We start from the raw sequence: 24,254 nt of genomic DNA on the forward strand, positions 1-24,254 counted from the left end.
GGCTGGAAAAGCATGGAAATGCACCTGGAAATGCTTGGAAAGTGCTTGAATGTGACTTTGGAGAAGCTGTAGGAACCCTGATGAATGCATTCTTGGATGGCTGGGTTCAAATCGATTTTCCGATTCGTATCGATCTTTTAATATTGTATGTCTTGAATCCGCCGCTGAAAGCAGCGTGATGCTCGACGTCTGCATTCAGGATCTAAAGGGTCTGAGGAACCTCTCTGCAGACAACCTTCATTCCCGTGACCATCACAAGGTGCATTAATGTAACTGCTTTAGTGTGCATGTTTAATGCAAACCTTCATGTTGAATAATGCACCGGTTTGACAGTTTCATCCTTGTACTATGTGCAGTAATAATTCAGTGAAAATCACTTTCATAGGAAAAATTGAAATGAAAATGACATTGAAATCAAGAAATCGGTGATCCCGAGCCGTAGCCGAGAGGCAGAAAGGAGGAAATATTCCTTACTTCTTACGTTCTTCCAGCAATTACCATGGAGGCATCGGCACAAACTGCAGGTCACGGAGCATGACTCAGCGATTCTTCTATGTTCGGGGAGCAGAATTGACCCAAACGCCCAGAATGTTGGACTTAAACAGCTGTGAAAAATGGCATTTCAGCTTGACATTCTGTGACTTTTTGTGTTCCAACACCCCCAGACCAATCCAAAGTACACACACACACACACACACACACACACACGCACACACAGAGGTAAAATATTCAGCACGGAGCTGCAGGATTAACCGATTTAATGACTTTAAAGCCGAATACGTTTTTAAAAATACCAATCTTTCCTTTCATGGCATTAAGTGGAATTATTCAGGAACATTTCTCCCCATGTAAGTTATATTTATGCAAATTAACATACTGGGGTATGATATGTGTGACGATTATTCTTGTCGCTGTAATTTGGTGTCAAGTTGAGCTCCGTTGAATGAAATACATATATATATACAATATATACACACACACACACATAGTGAAGTTAAACATAGGGCACCTTTAAAGAACAGTAAAAACAACAATTGAATAACTAAAAGTGAAATGAAATGAACAGATAATAGGGTAAAATAAATAATATATAAAAATAATAATAGATATTATATAAGAAATATATGAATAAATAAATACACATATATATATGATCACATAAAAACTATAAAATGTGAGATTTAAAATAATTCACTGATAACATCGGACCCACATCAGACCAACATCAGACCAACATCAGACCAACATCAGACCAACATTAGACCAACATGAGACCAACATGAGACCAACATCAGACCAACATTAGACCAACATGAGACCAACATGAGACCAACATGAGACCAACATCAGACCAACATGAGACCAACATCAGACCAACATGAGACCAACATGAGACCAACATCAGACCAACATTAGACCAACATGAGACCAACATCAGACCAACATGAGACCAACATCAGACCAACATGAGACCAACATGAGACCAACATCAGACCAACATTAGACCAACATGAGACCAACATTAGACCAACATGAGACCAACATCAGACCAACATGAGACCAACATCAGACCAACATTAGACCAACATGAGACCAACATCAGACCAACATGAGACCAACATGAGACCAACATCGGACCAACATGAGACCAACATCAGACCAACATGAGACCAACATCAGACCAACATTAGACCAACATGAGACCAACATCAGACCAACATGAGACCAACATGAGACCAACATGAGACCAACATTAGACCAACATGAGACCAACATCAGACCAACATGAGACCAACATCAGACCAACATCAGACCAACATGAGACCAACATCAGACCAACATTAGACCAACATGAGACCAACATCAGACCAACATGAGACCAACATGAGACCAACATCGGACCAACATGAGGCCAACATCAGACCAACATGAGACCAACATCAGACCAACATTAGACCAACATGAGACCAACATCAGACCAACATGAGACCAACATGAGACCAACATGAGACCAACATTAGACCAACATGAGACCAACATTAGACCAACATGAGACCAACATCAGACCAACATGAGACCAACATGAGACCAACATCGGACCAACATGAGACCAACATGAGACCAACATCGGACCAACATGAGACCAACATCAGACCAACATGAGACCAACATCAGACCAACATCAGACCAACATGAGACCAACATCGGACCAACATGAGACCAACATGAGACCAACATGAGAACAACATGAGAACAACATGAGACCAACATGAGACCAACATCGGACGAACATGAGACCAACATGAGACCAACATGAGACCAACATCAGACCAACATGAGAACAACATCGGACCAACATCAGACCAACATCAGACCTCGTCCTGAGATGAACCACATAGAGTCACGTAGAGGAGGACGAGTCCGAGCCGAGGTAGAGACGAGGAAGCGTCCCGGGAGGCAGAGCGGAGTAGTTCGAGTCCTCATCACAATTTAATGCAGGAACGTTCGAGGCCTTGTTGTCGATTTACTTTTTCTCATGAAATATAGATAAAAAAACACATCACTAGAAAACTGGTTCTGAGATAAAATCCTATATGTGTGTTTTTCCCTTTAACTGCATTATTGAGTTGGTGACAGTGTACGGATATCTACTGTGTGTGTGTGTGTGTGTGTGTGTGTGTGTGTGTGTGTGTGTGTGTGTGAGTGTGTGTGTTGAGCTTGTGATGCAACCAACAGAAACAGAGGAGCTTTATCGTTATCGTCGTTAGCCGTCAGCTGATCCCTCGGTGCGTGAAAGCGGATAAATTGGCCGTGATGAGTGTGTCAGTTATCACATCTTGGTTTGGCTTCGTGTTTCTCTGTCTTCGTCTCTATTAAACCTGAAAAGCCCTTTTAGTTGATACGACGCTCTGCTACCTGCTAGCATCCCTTCAGAGAATAACAACAATTCAATTAGAGCAACGGATCAATTAACAGAGATGTAATAGCAGCGACCCCATGGTCTGGTCTGCAGAGGGTTTGATGCTAGAATAGAAATGTATTTAAATACAAAGAATGCATCTGTGCTGTACAAAGAGAATCACATAAATATATATATAAATAAAACTACATTACACATTAATACAATCCATGATCAGCATAATGGGATATAAAACCTACATTACACAGTACACTAATATACTGTACATACCACAGAATCAGTCCTGTGTATTATTAAATACATTACTCCAAGTTAAATCAGAGTTAATGGGCACAGCTTTGTTTTTCCGCCGTTGCTCATGTTTAATTATTTTTATTACATATCATGATGGATACGCTTCATGATCTCATCTCTCTCCCCTGCTGATTCGCTCGTAGACGCTGTTACTGGCACGCTATGAATCTTGGGATACGTTGGGTCCCTGAAGGATCCAGTTGGATCCAGGAAAGGAAGGCCGTGTTCCTCGGCTGCATTTGAAGGATTCTCGGAAACATGTCCAAAGGATGGTCACAGCTGCTATCATCATCATCATCATCATAATAATAATAAGTTTATTTGATAAAGTAGCTTTTACAGACAAGAGCTTCACATGATAGAATTGTTAAAATAAGACACAAATAGTAAAATGAGCAACACAATGAAGCAACATTCCTGGTCACAAATATGGAAAAAAGCCCACCATAGACTCTGATGAGTGATTCCCCTCCCATCGTTTTACCTTCACCTCCATCCAAGTAGTAGTTTCCTGTTCCCGACAGATGGAGGCCCTCCACCAGCTCCAGGAAACGGTTTCATGTCGGTCCTGTTGGACTAAACCCTCCTGGCTCGGGAGCATCCAGACTCCCACTGAGTCTCGTACTACATCCACGACGTCAGCGCTTTGACTCGTTACCAACACTCCCACTCCAACACAAAGGATTTATTTTAAGGGGAAAAACAGCCATTTAAACACGCTGGCACTGAAAAGCAAAAAAGAAAATCCTGTTTCCTCCAACGACTCGTCTGACAGATGACCTTAATTCATCCAGCCTTTCAGAGACGACCTCAAATAGAAGCTCAACACCAATAACTGAACCTGAATGCATCGGCAAGAATGTAATGTTAAAAATATACATATTTATTGTCAGTGAATTAAACAGATTACCAGGAAATATTACAACTACAAACTCACTGTAGAGAGAGTCAAAGTAATAATATCTAGAAAGACACTTCGGCTGGTTTACTAAAGCTGGAGGAACCCCAAATAAACTATTGAGCTGTGATTTGAAAAATGCTAGTTTTCTGAATGGAGTTTTGCATTGATGTGAGATAGGCTACGCTACCATGTTAGCAGCTCAGTGAGCTAGTTGTTAACGTTAGCATGCTGTCGGGATTGTTCCTCTCGCTAGCGGGAAACGTCGGCATTGTATGTTTCTGCAAATCATCGGGTATGCTGAACATTCCGATCCGATCCACTTTATTTTATTGATACAGGATGATTTTAACAAACACAATGAATAGTAAACAATAGAAGCACAATAAAAAAGATGAAGTAGATTATAGAAAGATAAAAGTAATACAATAAAATGAATGGGTCATGTGACACTCCTCAGTCCTGCATAGTTTTACAGAAAGAGCTCGCCCAGTACGGCTCTAAGACGGTGTTTGATAATGACCACGATGAAAACCAGACTCCTCCTGCTCACTATTTTTCCCCGTGAGTTTTCACGGAGCCGAGGACCAGCTGGCTCGGCACCGTCCTCTCACACTTCCTCGCCACCTGTGCTGCTCGCAGTCAGGGTGGCGGCGTGGATCCACTCTCGCCAACGCCACGGCCCAGTGCCGTTATATTACCACGTCACCCGGGACGGACTGGAAAGATGGCGGTGACCTGGCGAGGCTTTAAAGTGGTTGTGTTGGCATCGACCAGGGGATCCAGCAGGGCACCAGTGGGCGCCACGCCGGCGGGCGCCACGCCAGCTGGCAGCGGCACTACGGTCAATACATAACATGACACTCGGCCAAAGCCTGGTAAACGGCCCAGTGGCGCTCTGCAGCGTTCCATGTGATGATGCTCGTAATCTACCGTAAGGTGAATGTTCTCACAGGCAAAGAAACGTCCAAATACATAAAACAGCTCTGATCCACATTCATCCATCTTTAATCCACTGTGTGCTGCTAGCGTCCATCCTAACATCCATCCATCTATACATCCATCTTTAATCCACTGTGTGTGCTGCTAGCATCCATCCTAACATCCATCCATCTATACATCCATCTTTAATCCACTGTGTGCTGCTAGCATCCATCCTAACATCCATCCATCTATACATCCATCTTTAATCCACTGTGTGCTGCTAGCATCCATCCTAACATCCATCCATCCTTACATCCATCTATATACATCCGTCCTTCTACATCCATCCATTTATACATCATCTTTAATCCACTCTGTGTGCTGCTAACATCCATCCTTACATCCATCCATCCTTACATCCTTCTATACATCCATATTTAATCCACACTGTGTGCTGCTAGCATCCATCCTAACATCCATCCATCTATACATCCATCCATCCATCCATCTATACATCCATCTATATACATCCATCCATCCATACTTCCGTCCATCCATCCATCTTTAATCCACTCTGTGTGCTGCTAACATCCATCCTTACATCCATCCATCCTTACATCCTTCTATACATCCATATTTAATCCACACTGTGTGCTGCTAGCATCCATCCTAACATCCATCCATCTATACATCCATCTATATACATCCATCCATCTATACATCCATCTATATACATCCATCCATCCATACTTCCGTCCATCCATCCATCTTTAATCCACTCTGTGTGCTGCTAGCATCCATCCATCTATCCATCCATCTATCCATACTTCCGTCCATCCATCCTTCCATCCATCCATCCATCCATCCATCCATCCATCCATCCATCCATCCATCCATCTTTCTTCCCAGGGTTCTCAGAGGTCTGATGGTGGAGTCACATATGTTGCTCTCAGTCAGAGCAGGTGGTTAGCTGTCGGAGGAGAGAAACCCCCAAACAGTTCTGCATATGGTGCATTCCTCTCCATCATTCCCCTCTATCCATTCATCCCTCCATCCATCCATTCATCCCTCCATCTATCCATTCATCCCTCCATCTATCCATTCATCCATCTGTCCATCCATTTATCCCTCCGTCCATCCATTCATCCCTCCGTCTATCCATTCATCCCTCCATCTATCCATTCATCCCTCCATCTATCCATTCATCCCTCCATCTATCCATTCATCCATCTGTCCATCCATTTATCCCTCCGTCCATCCATTCATCCCTCCATCTATCCATTCATCCCTCCATCTATCCATTCATCCCTCCGTCGATCCATTCATCCCTCCGTCGATCCATTCATCCCTCCATCTATCCATTCATCCATCCATTCATCCCTCCATCCCTCCATCCATCCATTCATCCCTCCATCCATCCATTCATCCCTCCGTCTCCACCGACTCCTGAGGGAAATATCTTCATCTCCAGCTGAAAGCTCCGTTATGTTTCCCAGTTCGTCCCAACCTTCATTAGTAGTATTAGTATTTGTGTTCATCAAGGATTTCTTGCTGATTACACCTTTTATAGAAAACCAAAACAATGTGCTAAAAGATGCTAAAATGCCCTGTAGAGATGATGGGAACCGCAGTAAATATGTAGGATTATAACCTCTTATGACTTTTACACGACATATTGGCCCATTATTTATATACAAATATTGACTCCAGCTGTAATATTCCACTGATCTTGGTAATTGGAGGTCGACAGCATGTCCATTGTTTTAAGGTCCAAGTTAAAGTCTCCATCTGTTTAGAGCAAAAAAGAGACGCTCCACAGCGAAGAAATACGACGTTCCAGTGAGGTTTAACGAGCGGCCACTTCCACGTCCGTCGTTTACCTCCTTCCCGTCTCAGACAACACAAACACTGACCCCCGAAGAAGAAGATGAAATACAAACTGTCAGCGGATTAATTCCCGTCTTTTATGACACCGTGATACGACACCTGAGGAGCAGCTTGCTCGGCGGCGGTCGTTAATGGCCGGGTGGTGGGATGCTTCATAGCGGGGATGTAGGGCAGCTGAGTCCCGTAAAGCCCCGCTCGCTCACAATCACTGTCTTTTAATTAACCAACCCTCCATGGAGACGTGTGGGAAACACACACTCAACAGCTTTTTAAAGGCTTTACATTACAGTCTCTTCTTCTTTCTTGAAATACTCCGCCTGGCTCTCGCTTCCCGATCTCCCACCAGGAAAACAGAAACCCCAACCTTTCTGCCTCTGAAAGCTACGACTGTGTATTAAATCCACTGTAATAAAATAAAAACAGAGCCGAGAGAGGGGGGCAAAATTCAGAGTAAACAAGTCACATTTGAGAGTTTCAAAAGTGGCAAGCTTTCACTCGTTGTCATAGCAACATACAGTACGTTAACCTACATTAAACTTAAGTGAAAGCTACTGCTAGCATCTTAGCCCAGCCTCCAAATCAATAAACACCCATAAGATGACAGTTTGTCTTCATATGAATAAAAGCAACAATAAGCATCATCACCCTGAGGACCTTAACGGGACGGGGTTTTTTGTTGTTTTTTGGTGTTTTTTGGTGTTTTTTGGTGTTTTTTGGTGTTTTTGTTCCGACAGTGGCCCTAGCATGCAGACAGACGGTCAGCCTCGTTTTGATCTGTGTTTTTTTTCTCCTCGTCTCTCAGTTCCACTAAGGCAAGGTGCCTTTGAGACTGAATGCATTCGGTGGGATAATCGCCTCCGTCTGCCAAACCTTCAGCTTTTGTCGAGGCTGCAGAGAAGAAGATGAAGACGGTTCACAGAATAGAGATAAAGGCCAACGCTAAATGCTTTGACTGTGTGTTATCTCCGCTTGCTCCATTTTTCCATGTGTCACATGACTCATTTCACGTCAAACTGATGAATAACACAAACATAAACGACTCGCTGCTGGAAAAAATACATATTCAGTCTCATCAGGGTGGGTCTGAGTGGTGGTGTATGTTCTAGGAATAGTACATCCAGGGGGCTAGCACGGCTAAGCTAACAGATCAGATTAGTATCGCACAGCTGATTAGGCTGTGTGTGTGTGTGTGTGTGTGTGTGCCCTAATTTAAGCACTCTGGAACATCTAAATTAATTCCCTATGCTTTATCCTCCAAAACATAACTGACCTACTTTACACATTATTACTATTTTTCCACAAACGCATTTTTTAAAATATATTGTTTAATCCTTCCGGGTCTGTGTGTGTGTGTGTGTGTGTGTGTGTGTGCGTGTGTGTGTGTGTGTGTGTGTGTGTGTGTGTGTGTGTGTGTGTGTGTGTGTGTGCGTGTGTGTGTGTGCGTGTGTTACAGAGAGGAAGATAAAGTGTGTATCCTCTCATAACGAGTGTGTGATGATCTGTTTTAAATCCCCTGGCGGTTGGACAGCGGCGGCGGCATCATGAGGACTGTGTGTGTGTGTGTGTGTGTGTGTGTGTGTGCGTGTGTGTGTGTGTGTGTGTGTGTGTGTGTGCGCGTGTGTGTGTGTGTGTGTGTGTGTGTGTGTGTGTGTGTGTTTGCATGCCACATGCTCGATGAGTTACTGCAGGAACAAACTGAAGTCCTTGTCTGGCCCGTTGGACAGATGCTCACCATGTTTCTGCTTCCCAGATCTAATTAAATCACTCTTTCTGCTCTTCCTTCACCCTCCCTCCCCCTCCTCCCCCCTCTGTCTCCCCCGTCCCTCATGTGTCCTGCAGCTGAGGGCGGTCACCATGAGTCAATGAGACGAGCTGTCCTGCCTCCGGACCTCACGGTGCCCTACGACCTCTCGGCCATCCCCAGGACCGGAGACAGACCCGGGGCTGAAGGGACAGCTGCGATGCATGGGACCGATGCTGGACCCAGACCCAGACCTGGAGCTTGGCCTGAGGGTGAAGTGTTTGAGGCCCGAGCAGCGGTTTGGACTGAGACGGAAGCAGGAGTGCGTGCCGAGCTGGATGGGAAGGTTTTTGCGGGGGCTGGGATGATGGCGGGAGCCGGCGCCTGGGCTGAGGTCGGAGCTGAATGGCGTCCGGTAGACGTGGAGGAGGGGGGTCTGCCGAGTCCGGCCAGGGAGCCGGCCGCCTGGCTAGACCGGCAGAGGCTGCAGACGCCTGGAGGCGGCCAACGACCACGCTCTTTGGCCCCCACCGCACCGGCAGCGCTGGGAAAACCTTTAGCACTGCTGTCTAAAGCTGCTTGGACCAAAGCATCCTCTTCATCGTCATCCAAGGCCTCCTCCTCCTCCTCCTCATCGATGACAAAAGCATCCTCTTTGCCTTCCTCCTCGTCTCCAGTCAGTGAGAGAGACAGTCAGACAGCGAGACCAGACAACGTCTCCCTGGTTGTCGTCAACAGCAACTCCTCCCTCAGCAACATCAGCTCAGGTTATTTACTTTGACTCTTTGATTCATGACGGTCTCAGGTCATTTTCTCTGTGCCGCTAAAAAAGTTTGTAGTTTAAGTTCCTGAGGGAAGCAGTGGTGCCGCGATTATATATCATCACCATCATGTCCCGTCCCTCCCACTTCCATGTGTCCCCACTTCCTGCCACGCCATCGTCACAGTAACAATGACATCATCGACAAAGGTAATTCAACCACGTCATCGATCGCCTCCCTCTTGTTTGATCCCGCCCCCTTAACCCTCTCATCCACCATCGTCTAATTTCACCATCCACCAGGGGGCGACTCCTCTCTGGTTGTATAGAAGTTTAAGAGAAAATGGTCCTACTTCTCTCTGCTGGCCACCAGGGGGCGACTCCCCTCTGGTTGTATAGAAGTCTATGAGAAAATGGTCCTACTTCTCTCTGCTGGCCACCAGGGGGCGACTCCTCTCTGGTTGTTTAGAAGTCTACTAGAAAATGGTCCTACTTCTCTCTGCTGGCCACCAGGGGGCGACTCCTCTCTGGTTGTTTAGAAGTCTACTAGAAAATGGTCCTACTTCTCTCTGCTGGCCACCAGGGGGCGACTCCTCTCTGGTTGTATAGAAGTCTATGAGAAAATGGTCCTACTTCTCTCTGCTGGCCACCAGGGGGCGACTCCTCTCTGGTTGTATAGAAGTCTATGAGAAAATGGTCCTACTTCTCTCTGCTGGCCACCAGGGGGCGACTCCTCTCTGGTTGTATAGAAGTCTATGAGAAAATTGTCCTACTTCTCTCTGCTGGCCACCAGGGGGCGACTCCTCTCTGGTTGTATAGAAGTCTATGAGAAAATGGTCCTACTTCTCTCTGCTGGCCACCAGGGGGCGACTCCTCTCTGGTTGTATAGAAGTCTATGAGAAAATGGTCCTACTTCTCTCTGCTGGCCACCAGGGGGCGACTCCTCTCTGGTTGTATAGAAGTCTATGAGAAAATGGTCCTACTTCTCTGTGCTGGCCACCAGGGGGCGACTCCTCTCTGATTGTATAGAAGTCTATGAGAAAATGGTCCTACTTCTCTCTGCTGGCCACCAGGGGGCGACTCCTCTCTGGTTGTATAGAAGTCTATGAGAAAATGGTCCTACTTCTCTCTGCTGGCCACCAGGGGGCGACTCCTCTCTGGTTGTATAGAAGTCTATGAGAAAATGGTCCTACTTCTCTCTTGATGTATTATCTCAGTAAACATTGTAAACATGAGTTTATGGTCTCAATCTCTAGTTTCAAGTCTTCTTCAATCCAGCATGATGTTCATTTAGTACATTATGGTCCATTTAGAGTCCACCAGGTGATGAAGCAACAGTGTTGCCCGTTGCTCGTTTCATCATTGCCGGTAGTTTGTGGCGGAGCGACACAGATGGTCGTCTGTTGGAAAAGGATTTTCCTTGTTGGTTTTGGTTTTTCCGAGGGATCAGCTGACAAGCAGATGAATGTGAGAATATGTGTCGACATCCGTTTTGATTTACCGACGTCTTCCTCCCTGCAGACGAGTCGGCGAGCGGCCCGCCAGCGTGGGATCTGCCCACCGTCTCCGAGTCGCTGCTGTCCACGGCGGGCGACCACGACATCATGCTCCCCGCCAACATCACCAGCCCCTTCTCCACCCATCACTGGAACACCACCACGCCCGCACGCACCGGCAACGCCTCACGGATTACCACCACCGCCGTAAACACATCACCCACCGCCACCACCGCCGCCTCCACCTCAGCTTCACCGCCGTCCACCACAGCGAGAGCACAAACGCCGTCCACGACGGTTTCTCTCACCACGAGCCGGGACACTGTGACCGATGACGGCCTTCAGCTGACGACGGTAACCACGACGACACCCTCCACGACCACTCTGACTGCAACCGCCGCCGCCGAGACGACAACGATGCAGGCGATGACCACCGGGGGCGCTGCGACGGAATCGCTGGACGCCACCGCCGCTACAACCGTGCAGCAAAGCACGAGCCTCGAACCGACCTCCGCGGCTACGACTCAGCCAACGACCACGACGACAACCACGCCCGCCACGACCACCACCACCACGGTCCCCCCGACCACCACCACGACTCCTCCGACCACCACTACGACCACCACACCTGCACCTACCACCACCTCCACCACGACAACCACCACCACTAAGGAGCCCGCCACCACGCCGTTCATCCCCACCACGACCAGGCTGCCTCCCACCACGACCACGCCGCCTCCGTCCAGCACCGGCGCCGCGGAGAGTCCTCTACCGTGTAACGTGACCGAGAAGTTCTGGCTCAGAACCGGTACGAGACTAGAATAATAATCATAATAATACATTTATAACCGCTTTGAACACTAAAACACTGTCATTGAACACAACATAGTATATATTATATAATAATAATAACAATAATAATACATTTATGACCACCTTTCTAAACAAGCAATACAGTTAAAACAATGAAAATAAAATAATAGATAACATTAAATGAAACATATTCATTTTTTAAATGTATTTATTTACATTACATTTTAGATGTGGGGGAGATGAATTGCAAAGATTCAAGATGAATAAAACTCCATCTAAATGGAGATTTTTCCCCCATGTTTCTGGAAATATAATAACGAAGTGCTGCTACCTCCTCGCTGAACCACAATGTACTTATTATTATGTCTGAGATGTAATTACATGCACAGAAATTAATTAGATTTTCCTGCAGCATAGTTAGATGAATAGGAATCTGGAGAATCTGCAGCCTTTGACTACATTTAGCAGAGATGGTGTTCAACACTGAGGGTAATTATATATTTGATATATAAACCATGTTCTCCTTCACAGTTCTGTCCATTGAGCTGCGTAGGAACCGCCTGGATCTGATCCTCAAACAGAACCTCTCTAAAGGACTCAGCCACGCCCTGCAGAGAGCCCTGAACGACTCCACGGCCCAGGCACAGGTCAGTGTCTCTCTCTCTCTCTATATATATACACACACACTTGAACGAGTCACCTGGCGAGGACTCGTCACATGGCGAGGACTCGTCCCATGGCGAGGACTCGTCACATGGCGAGGACTCGTCACCTGGCGAGGACTCGTCACATGGCGAGGACTCGTCACATGGCGAGGACTCGTCACCTGGCGAGGACTCGTCCCATGGCGAGGACTCGTCACCTGGCGAGGACTCGTCACCTGGCGAGGACTCGTCACATGGCGAGGACTCGTCCCATGGCGAGGACTCGTCACATGGCGAGGACTCGTCACCTGGCGAGGACTCGTCACCTGGCGAGGACTCGTCACCTGGCGAGGACTCGTCACCTGACTCGTCGGAGGTGTGGAGCAGAGCGTGGAGGTTCTCCTGCTCTCTGTCAGGGTAATGGAGAATAGAGCCAGAATAAAAGACTTGACAGCGGTCGAGTGATCCTTCTAATCCGTCGCAGATCTTCTTCTTTCTCTTTGAGTCTTTGTTTTGATTTGTCTATTTCTATTCTAGTCGTCTCTTCTCCAGCGATCACTCTCTCTGCTCCGACTGCTCCTCCTCTGTCTGATTGCTCCCCCGGTTTAACTCCATTGATTTTCTGCCTCTCCCGTCTGTCTTGCCCGCCTGTCTTGCCTGTCTGTTGGCCTGCCTGTCTTGCTTGCCTGCTCTGTCTGTCCAACCTGCCTCTCTTCATCTCGCTGTCTTCCGTCTTCATCCGGCCTGCTTTTTTTCTATTTTTATCCAGTTGTTTGTGAGGCTGCACCAGGAGTGACTCAGTGTCTCTAAGCTCCAGTCCACTTTCATCTAAACCCCCTCCCTCCCTCCCTCCCCCCCACCACCACCACCACAAACAAGCACACACTCCTCACTCCTCATCCCCTCCATCACATATCCGACACTTTGATTTGGCAATCTGGATCAGCGAGGCGACAGTGAGCTCCACGACTGGCCAGCGTCTGTTGGGAACAAATATTAGCTTTCGGTTTCGGGGGTTGTCACACGGCGTGACAAATTAGCGTGGTTTAACCGTAATTGCTCGGGAAAAAAAATTAAAAATGACGGCTTCCAAAGGATGTTGGCAGGGAGAAAAGATGTGACAGCGGAGGGCGAGGGCCGATCTGGTTGGCTGCTTCCTGAGATACAAAGCTGCCCCCCCCCTCACCCTCCTTAGACTATCATACACCCAGGAGGAAACAGAAGGGCAGGGCTCGGAGGGAAAAGTTGCCGCTGCAAATCCATCTGCTCCTTCAGCACCACGGACAGCACCAGGAGTTATTAATGCACAGCTGTGGCTGATTTACACTCGTCATGCAGCCTAATTCTTCCTGCTTTGATTCATTTGGTTCGATCCTTCTAACACATAAATGTCTCCCAACACTCCGTGGATTTAATAAGGCTCTTCTTCTCACCTCCCTCCTCTAATTTGCCGTTCTGCTGCTGTATTTCACAGCGACGGTCATTAAACTCTACAGAAACCTCCGTCAGATTAAATCTACCGGTTCTTAAATGGCCGGTGGTGAATTTGTAAAAACAAAAAGTGTATTTCTAATAACTTACACTGTCTGTACATGACACTAATTTAAACTATAATTGTTAGTATGATTGTGTTCGTCTCAGAGATTAACAGGTGGAGGGTGGGTGAAGCTGGAGGGTGGAGGCAGTCTTTGCCGTGGATTTCTCCTCGTCTGAGTGTTTCCAGGACGGTTAGTCAGATTCATGACTGTCGAAGTCTCCAGCTAAGAAACGGCCTGAAGGCAGATTTACTGTGAGAATCAGAATCATAAATATCCTTTGTGTGATGCGTTCGGATCCCAAAAGCCCTGAAGCTGGTAACAAAGATGCACCTCGTTCTCGGGTACGTTCACCTGGTGGCGCCGATTTCATCTCCGATACGGTTTGAACACAAATCCTCTTCGACGCGCTTGAGTTGAGGAAACACAGTGAAGTGAATAAAGGCGTTCTCTCCGTCTCAGGTGGAGCGAGACGACTGCAGCCCCCACAACGCCACGCTGGCCTACTACGTCACCAGCGGCAAGGCGGTCTACGTGTCCTCGCTGGTGGTGGAGGCGCTGCACGTCTACGGCTTCGACAAGCTGCTGGCGGACGTCCGGCAGCACGCCCCGGCCGTCAGGGCCGTCCTGGTTCCCGTGGCAACCTGGCTGCCCGCCCCCAGCATCCACCTGCAGCTGAAAACAGGTGACTAAATTACATTTCTACACAACGAGGGGTTGGTAATTCTGGAGGTGGAGGGTAAACGGATGAAGGAGGAGGAGGAGGGAGACTCCAGGGGAGACAAAATTAGAAAATTCTGATTACATGTCTGCTCTTTGATACCCTAAATCCCATACAAACTCCCACGATTGCAGAGCAAAGGCAAATTGGTCCATTCATTTAGTCGGCCTCTTAAGCCTCTTAAAAAAAACACATTTCAACACACACACACACACACACACACACACACACACACACACACACACACACACACACACACTCAAGTCTTGTGGGAAAAGTGCAGGGAAATCACTGCACTTCACACGTTGCTATTTAGGAGATTCATTGTGCAGATTGGAAACCCATTACGTTTAGAAAAATTACAAAAATGACATGTTTGTTTGTTTTTTTACATAATCAATCAATTTCTTTTCATTTCAAGCTGCACTCTTACGTTTCTGTGTGGATTAAAGAGATCCTCCTTTTTATGGTGCATACTTGTATTTTCCTACTAGAACATGCGCTGCCCCTCCCTCCCAAAAAGCCCAGTCTGCTCTGATTGGTCAGCTGGTTTCTAACATTAATTCCAGCCTCTCGTTCTTCGGCTCCTCTTCCTCCAGAAGTCCGTTTGTCTTCAGTACTCGTGTGTTGTTTTGGTTTCATGGTCTGCAGCACCAAACAACACACAGGTGGTGGAGACCAAAAACAGAGCTAAAAACACTGCAAATGAATACTTATGTCACATGAATCCTAATAAAGGAGACAGTCGTTGGCGTCATAGTTGGAAATCTTCAAATCCCCCAAACAAAGTGGCTTTAATCACCAAATGGGGAAACAACAATCCGTGGGAACCGTCTTCTTCTTTGTCTTCCTCTTCTTCTTCGTCTTCCTCTTCGTGTGGAACGGAGGCGCTTAAGGCGAGAATAAAAAATAACTAAATAAATCCATTCCTCGTTCAGCTCATAAACCACGGGACAGATTTGCATACGATTATGAACTGGGTCGACACTGAGAGAGAGACGGGTGGAGACTCGTCTTCTTCTCTGCTTTGTCTTTGGAGACGTCGTCATGGGAACCACGAGATATACCGCTCCACCTTTTGTCCTTTTTAGAGTGGATTTAGGAGAGAGAGAGAGTGGAGGGCGACCGAGACAACATTAATAACCATTGTTTGCCCCAGTCCTCCTTCTAGACCAGACTAGACCAGACTAGACCAGACTAGACCAGACTAGACCAGACTAGACCAGACTAGGCACTATTTTAGTTCTCCTCATTCTCCATAGTGGCGATAATTCTCTCTCTCTCTCTCTCTCTCTCTCTCACAGCAGTAAATAATAATAATAATGTAGGGTTCATACGGGTGCTGGAAATCCTTGAAAACACTTGAATTTTGGTGTGGTGTTTTCAAGGAATAAAGGTCTTGAAATATGTGTTGTATGTGATGGAAAAACATGGAGATGCACCTTGAAGTGCTTGGAAAGTGCTTGAATGTGACTTTGGAGAAGGTGACACACATTCAGGGATTCATGGATAATTTATTTGTCAGAAAAACATGACGTAACAAACCAAAAGCAGCAGAGCGGATTCCTGCAGCGTGTTCCTCTTGAATCAGAAGGAACGGCAGAATCATCACATTAAATATTCAGGGAAACATCTGCATCACTGCTGTAAACACAGAGTCTGCCGGGTCCTGGATCCAGGATGGACCAGGTCTCTGTGAAGATGTGGACCAACACTCCGATTGTATTTTCCATTTTATCTTCCTGGACAGATCCATGAGTAGTGGATTCAGTTTAGCTTCCCTCTCCTCCCGATCCAGTCCTCCTGGGGCGATCCGGTCCTGCAGGTCTGGCTGGGGGGGGTCCATCATCTCAAGGTCCACTAAACTTAATCCAATCACCACACACTCCCCTCTCCGATGCTGATGAGATGTCATACGCAGTAATAAACTGGAACATAAACGCCGAGCTCCCGGTCGCCATGGCGATACAAACGTACATCGCTAACCTCTGTGTACATTACTTACTGCATGGAAGTGTGGGAAGTATACAGGACGAGAACAAACGGAAGTATTGGAAACGGATCAAGAAGCAACAAACACAGTTTATTAAATGAAAGGCTGTAAAACAGCAACTGTTTGGGTTTTTCCACTGTAATAAACTGCCATTTAAATATGAATTAAATATAATTCCCCCCTGCAGTGTTGAGGTTCGTCGGGCCGACGGATCACATCTACTCCTGCAGCTTCGTCCAGATGTTGGAGCAGCGGCTGGAAAACGCCTTCGACGAGGCGCAGGACAAAGTTCTGGAGACCTACAACCGGCTCACCGTGGAGGTGTGACACATGAAACACTCAAGTACAACATCCCTGGAAACTCTACTAGGGATTTGTACTTCCCACCTCTGTTTGGCACAAATATCCAGTTATACATGTTAAACAGTAACACAGTTTACTTCCATAATACATTAATGTTTATGTTCATTTAGAATGGGAAAAGGTGAATTTTCAGACATAGAACTAGAATAACTAGATTAGAAATGTAACTTGTATGCAAATTTTTTGCATCTGCATGACATATTTCTCCGAGGGGTAGACAACACCAATATACGACGGCGTATTAGAGCCAATGTAGAAAAAAAAGAAGAAGAAAAAAAAGAAATAAAGTCAAATTATTGCTACTTTATTACGATGCTAATCTCTGCTAGCTAACTTCCATGAATGTACGTTTATTTTTCTAATAAATCCAACGTGTGACATCACCTCGTTAAGGTCCTGAGGGTGATGATGTTTTTGCTTATTGTTGCTTTTATTCATATGAGGACAAAATGTCATCTTATGGGTGTTTATTGATCGGGGCCAGTTGCTAGTGATAGCTTTCACTTGTTGTCATAGCAACGGCAAACATCCGGTGTTAGCGGATGTCATGTGATGTATTAATTAGAAAAATAAATGTGTGCATTCATACGACGTTAGCTAGCATAAATGCTGGTTGTTAGCATCGTAATAAACTCGCAAATTTGCGACTTTCTGTTGCCCCCCTCTCTTGGCTCCGTTTTATTTTCTACAGTGGCCCTGATAACGGCGTCGTGCACAGAGCTCAGCTGGAGAACAAAAAAAAAGAACGTTAACTTTTGTGTTAGCATGCTACATGCTAATCAAGCGAATAACAAAGTTTTTGGTCAAAATCTGGACTCTTACAACAACACACCGTCTATATTTCCACTGTTGCTCTTCTGCTACATATTAACTGCAAAGTAGCACACAAACCCAGATTTGGTGCTTTTACACTTCAACACAATCAGAGCTCACGTTTCTGCAGGACTATTTCATGTTCCCATCCACCGCGCGGTTCCCTCCTGATCGCCGTGGTTCCCTCCTGATCGCCGCGGTTCCCTCCTGATCGCCGCGGTTCCCTTGTGATCGCCGCGGTTCCCTTGTGGCTGCTTGTATGGACATGCACGCCCCATCGCGATCATAAAGTAGGTCTCGTGAGCAGCGGCAGATATAGGCTCCATCCATAATTCATCCTCTGAAATATTAACACTCATGCAGGAATATGATGGAAATTCCTCGTGTCATCTTTACTCCGGTGGCTCAGTCGCAGGGTTTCAGACCGGCATGTATCTCTCCTCACAGAAAGCTCTGTTATGTATTCTTGGACACACAGGTGTGATACCTTTAGATGTTGATGTGTATGCGAGAACCTGGACGCTCGTTTGCTGTGTGTCCTCAGATCCAGAGTGTGTCCCAGGAGTCCGGCGCTCCGTCGGTCTCGCTGGTCTACGTGGTGAAGAACCAGGACGCCATCCTCAACGGGACCATCTCCAGCGGCCTCCTCAACCAGCTGACCGCCGAGCTGGTGGGATACTTCCTGTTCTACCCGCCCATGGTCATCGCTGAGCGTGAGTCAACCTAAAGGTTTCCTCCTGTAACGTTTGGATCATCAGTCAGCATAAAGGGAGAGAAAGTCTACAAACGCTGGACTTTCACCCAGGAGACCGCTGTTCATGTCCTGTGTGAGACCACCTTGTTTTTTTTTACGTAATATACACAGCCTACTTATCGCATGGTGATAAATGTAGCCTGCTTATGCTACGCAACAAACTTATTTATTTTAATCGAAACTGCAAGCTTTTCCCAAACCTAACCAAGCAGTAATGTCAGAAAGGAAGTGATGCTAAAAAGGAGGTAACGCTAAAAAGGAAGTGATGCTAAAAAGAAAGTGATGCTAAAAAGGAAATAACGTTAAAAGGAAGTAACGCTTAAAAGGAAGTAAAGCTGAAAAGGAAGTACAGCTCAAAAGGAAGTAAAAGAGGAAAAGCAAAAAGTAAAGTACAGATCTGAAAATCCTACTTCAGTACGGTAAAAAAGTATTTATGATTAGTGCTTCCCACCTCTGTTTGACACAAATATCCAGTTATAGATGTTAAACGCTGCAGTCACAGAGTTTTTTTTGTGGAAAAAGTTGAATTTATACATAGAAATCTAACGTTTACAAGCTCATTTTTCTTTTTTCATGTTTTTACATTTGCATACGGTATTTCAGCGAGGTGAAGTCCACACTAACTTGGACACGCTGATGTTCTTTTTTCCAGCTGATAAATTAATAAATAAAACACTAACGTGCCAAGAAAGTGTAACGGGGGCCATATTTGTTTCCAACCAGCCTCAGCGTTGTCCTCAGGCTGCGAAGGTTGAAAAAAAAAAAAGCACAACAAGGAAGCGTCGCCCACGTCTCAGCACAGAGCTCAGCTGGAGGCACAAAGAAAGTTTTTACATTGAAAGTTTTATTTTGGTGTTGAACGGCTGAGCAGACAGAGGAGGATGGAGGTACGTGGGATGGAGGACGGATTACAGCGCTGACATAAAGAAACAGCAGATATGTGGAAAGGGGACCGACCTGACCCGACCCGGCCACGCCCCCCTCCCATGTTTGTTGCTCCCCGCCGAGCTTTCCATTGTCATAGCCTACCACAGAGCTTAATTAAAGATCCACTAATCATCTACTTCACTTTCAAGTAGGCGCTAATCTCCAGTTCTGAGAAGTGCAGCCAAAGCTGAAGTGCCTTAAAGCTGCATTCTCTCTGCTGGCCACCAGGGGGCGACTCCTTTCTGGTTGTATAGAAGTCTATGAGAAAATGGTCCTACTTCTCTCTGCTGGCCACCAGGGGGCGACTCCTCTCTGGTTGTATAGAAGTCTATGAGAAAATGGTCCTACTTCTCTCTGCTGGCCACCAGGGGGCGACTCCTCTCTGGTTGTATAGAAGTCTATGAGAAAATGGTCCTACTTCTCTCTGCTGGCCACCAGGGGGCGACTCCTCTCTGGTTGTATAGAAGTCTATGAGAAAATGGTCCTACTTCTCTCTGCTGGCCACCAGGGGGCGACTCCTCTCTGGTTGTATAGAAGTCTATGAGAAAATGGTCCTACTTCTCTCTGCTGGCCACCAGGGGGCGACTCCTCTCTGGTTGTATAGAAGTCTATGAGAAAATGGTCCTACTTCTCTCTGCTGGCCACCAGGGGGCGACTCCTCTCTGGTTGTATAGAAGTCTATGAGAAAATGGTCCTACTTCTCTCTGCTGGCCACCAGGGGGCGACTCCTCTCTGGTTGTATAGAAGTCTATGAGAAAATGGTCCTACTTCTCTCTGCTGGCCACCAGGGGGCGACTCCTCTCTGGTTGTATAAAAGTCTATGAGAAAATGGTCCTACTTCTCTCTGCTGGCCACCAGGGGGCGACTCCTCTCTGGTTGTATAGAAGTCTATGAGAAAATGGTCCTACTTCTCTCTTGATGTATTATCTCAGTAAACATTGTAAACATGAGTTTATGGTCTCAATCTCTAGTTCCAAGTCTTCTTCAATCCAGCATGATGTTCATTTAGTACATTATGGTCCATTTAGAGTCCACCAGACCAGAAAGCAGGGGATGCTTTAGGGGGCGGGGCTTACCTGCTGATTGACAGGTCCATTTAGAGTCAAACGCGTTAATCGTTAGCACATTTCAAGAGTCAAATTAGGTTCAGAGTAATTTTTTATTCTGCATCAGTCAGGTCAAAAAGACACATCACAGTAGAAATGAACACATTATGTATTAAACGACGTCACAGACACGTAGTCGAGTCACCTCCACCGCCGTCGGGGAGACGTTGAAAGGCCAAACAGCTGTTTGCGTTTATCGGCTGAATCACGCCGCCGGCGATCCGCCGTCCCCCACAACAAGCTCATTTTATCCCCGGCAAGATTAGATGAGTATCTATTTGTTCGTACTCTCTCTCTTGACACCCGAAGGGGGCTAACACATCACTCTTCACACGGTCACATCCGAGCCCACTTGGCGTCGCCACGGAAACCCTGTCTGCCCCCCTCTCTCCTCTTGAAACAATGAGCGGCTGATCACGGCCTCATAGGGAACAATGGAGAAGATGAAGGGTCGGTGATACTCGTGTGATCAACCTTCGCCACCGCGTCGCCATTTGAACGTCCTCACTTCCCTCCCAACAGTACAGCACATTCATTCACGGCGAACACTCGATGTGAGGACAGGACGAGGCAGGAGGAAGGAAGATGATATCTGGTGTCGACGGGCAGAGGAAGTCAGCACACAAACCCCCGAAAACCTTGTGTTTAATGTGTAAAACTAAAATTAACACACACTGAAGGCAGATTTGGCACATTGAGTGTTTTTTTCTTCTTCAAACTTTACTCAGAGATAAGATGATCCTTAATTCGTCTCACAGTGGGGAGATTTCAGGCTTTCAGCAGCAAAAGATGAAATTACAATAATAGACTGTAGACAGTATAAAACAACGTTTTCTCTCTTCCTCTTTCAGCCCTTGAATACCATAATCTCAACACGTCGATGGCAATGAAGAACTATTGGGTGATAACAGGTAAATTGCTGTTTCACACACACACACACACACACACACACACACACACACACACACCGGGTGATCAGCGGTAATCAAGAGCTGCATCGATCGGACAAAACAGCAGTTAGCTCCACCGCTCGATGTTGTGCGACTCAGCAGAATAGTATTGGCTGTCTCATTTTCCCTCCTCACCCCCTCCTCACCCCTCCCCCCTCCCTCTCTGCTGAGTGTCATCAGCTGCTCTGTTCCTGGGAAAACCTATTGATGTATAATTCACAGCTTCCTGACTGGGGCAGAGGGAGAGATCACTTCAGATCACATCACGGCCGGGTGTGAATGATGCCCGTGTGTGTGTGTGTGTGTGTGTGTGTGTGTGTGTGTGTGTGTGTGTGTGTGTGTGTGTGTGTGTGTGTGTGTGTGGATTCTGGGTGAGCAGCTTTTAAATGGAAGGACAGATCATCTCCTCCCTTGTTCTCCTCAATATCAACGTCGTCCTCTGATTTTTTTCCTCCATCCCCGTCACCTGTCTCTTCCTTCTTACTCCCCTCCCCCCATCTGCCCTCACAGTGATCCAGGATGTAGACAGCTCCTCCCTGGAGGCCAACTACCAGAGCTTCGCCAGCCTGATGGAGCAGCGGCTGGCCGAGCTCTTCCTGGTGGCGGGTCGGCAGGGTCCTCGCACGGCTCGATCCCGGCGGGCCACCACCGTGGGGAGCTACACCGTCCAGGTGACGTCGCCGTGGCAACGTCCACTTCTTACACTTTATTTGTTCTCCTTTGGAAGAACCCCTTTCCACGTGACCACATCTTAGTCATATAAATGATGCCCCGGTGTTGTCGGGTTGTGATGTGGACTCGCAGCGTGGCAACCTGCCGGTGCAGCCGGTGTAGGGATGCTTAACGTGGCTAGCAGCCCAGTTTAGCGTGTTAGCATGCTCACACGCATGAGAGTATATTTGAAGGTACAACTGATGTTCATGAGCGTGAAGCTTTGCAGACAGTTTGCAGACATCATCCATGAAGGTCTGGACCTATCCATCCCAGTAAAGGTTCTAACCTCAGAATGTCTATCCAGTAAAATCAACATTTGATTACATTTACATACTGTATCATTTCAACAGTATTCATTGTCAATGTGTGAATAACATAACCAATTTTTAATTATTTTATTCATATTTGTATTAATCATTGATGAAATGAGTCCTGCCACAGTGAAAAGAAAATAATATTATAATATTAATATTTTAAAAGAATTGCAAACAAAACTTTGAGTTTTCTCTTAATTCATCATCTTTTTAAAATGTTTGTTTTATTTCTTTCTACTTCCTTCCTTGGAGAGAAAAAATGGACCAGTAATTTGTCACATCAGAAATTCTTAAACCTTCGAACATATTGCATAAATATGCAGATTAATTCATTAATAAATAATAATAATAAGACAACAAAATGAATGAATGTTTATTCAAAGTTTTCTGGGAAGTCACAGTTTTAAGACGGCAGAAACGAGACTTTTTTTATGACAAAATCAAATTATCAGACTCGATTAAAAACCATCTGAGTTTGACAAAATTCTTTAAAAAGTGTTTGATGTGAGATGAAAGGGGGGGAAGATCCGTCTGTTAAAGTCCATTATCCGTGAGCGTCTTCCCCGAGTGCCGTTATCTCACAGCGAGACGAGCTCGTCGTGATCAAAGCCACCGATCCAGAATCCCGATCCGGAGCCAGCAGGGGGGTTTAATCTGTCACTGAGGAGATAAAGAACTGTGTGTTCAATCTGCCTGCAGACGATGTGATGCTCTTTCTCTCAAATTGATATGAACATCTTTGTGTATTTGTGTATTATTAACATATAAAACTTTGTCCCGGTCCAGATGGTGAGCATGCGCCGGCTGCCGGGATCCAAGAACCCAGCAGAGATGACCTACTACGCCCAGCTGAACGGAGCCCCCGTCCCCGGATCCACGGCCGCCAAGACCCTCAGCAGCCTGGACTCCCAGACCATGGCGCTGACGCTGGGGTACTTCGTACAAGTGCAGGCTGAACGTAAGCGTGTTAATCTTTGTCTTTAGCTTCAGCAAAGATTATCGGCATCGAACGCTAACGTTGGTACGTTTGCAGCCGTGGTGAAGACGCCGCCAGGCAACCTGTGGATCATGGCCGTCCTGACGCCTCTCTTCCTGCTGCTGGTGGTCATCGTCATGGTGGCCTTCATTCTGTGTAAGAGGAACCGGGTCATCTTCAAGACCGGCGCCTTCAGGACCTTCAAAACCCGATCCAAGGTGAGACCCTCACACCAGATCGTCCAAACCAGATCCCCTTTCTCCCACTTTCATTTTGGATTTTCCTTTCCATACTCTTTGTTCTTCTTTCTGTCTTCTACTTTTATTCATCATCAGCTTTTGCCTCAACCCCAAATCATTAACACGGGGCCGAGAAAACAAGGCGATAGATCGGAGATACGTCTTTACTCTCGGAGCGGTCACCCCGTCTACGACGGCATATATTACCACTATAGGGAAGAAAACAACGGAGCTGAGAGAGGGGGGGCAACATAAAAAAGTGGCAAATTTGCGAGTTTATTACGATGCTACGAACCGACATCTATGCTAGCTAACTTCCCATGAATGTACGTTTATGTTTCTAATGAATCATCCCAACGTGTGACGACGCCTCGTTAAGGTCTTTAGGGTGATGATGTTGAGGACATTTTCATTTCATGGGTGTTAATTGATCGGAGGGCGATTGGGCTAAAATGCTAGCGGCAGCTTTCAC

At 46.5% G+C, this 24,254-nt stretch overlaps 1 protein-coding gene across 2 annotated transcripts in view; it reads left to right on the forward strand.

Annotated features, from left to right (window-relative positions):
* The first annotated feature begins 8,767 nt into the window (after window positions 1–8,767).
* The window catches only part of kiaa1549la (KIAA1549-like a), a 38,197-nt gene continuing 22,710 nt past the window's right edge, over window positions 8,768–24,254 (forward strand). For both annotated transcript variants that reach the window (XM_084017362.1, XM_084017363.1), the window contains exons 1-10: window positions 8,768–9,431; window positions 10,946–11,728; window positions 12,265–12,380; window positions 14,375–14,597; window positions 16,814–16,947; window positions 18,347–18,515; window positions 21,441–21,500; window positions 22,050–22,210; window positions 23,354–23,525; window positions 23,601–23,761. In XM_084017362.1, coding sequence (XP_083873488.1) covers window positions 8,786–9,431; window positions 10,946–11,728; window positions 12,265–12,380; window positions 14,375–14,597; window positions 16,814–16,947; window positions 18,347–18,515; window positions 21,441–21,500; window positions 22,050–22,210; window positions 23,354–23,525; window positions 23,601–23,761 — 2,625 coding nt within the window. In that variant the 5' untranslated portion in view covers window positions 8,768–8,785. The remainder of the gene's footprint in view (window positions 9,432–10,945; window positions 11,729–12,264; window positions 12,381–14,374; window positions 14,598–16,813; window positions 16,948–18,346; window positions 18,516–21,440; window positions 21,501–22,049; window positions 22,211–23,353; window positions 23,526–23,600; window positions 23,762–24,254) is intronic.

The sequence above is a fragment of the Eutrigla gurnardus genome (genome assembly GCF_963514095.1).
Source record: "Eutrigla gurnardus genome assembly, chromosome: 9".
In the NCBI taxonomy this organism is placed as follows: Eukaryota; Metazoa; Chordata; class Actinopteri; order Perciformes; family Triglidae; genus Eutrigla; species Eutrigla gurnardus.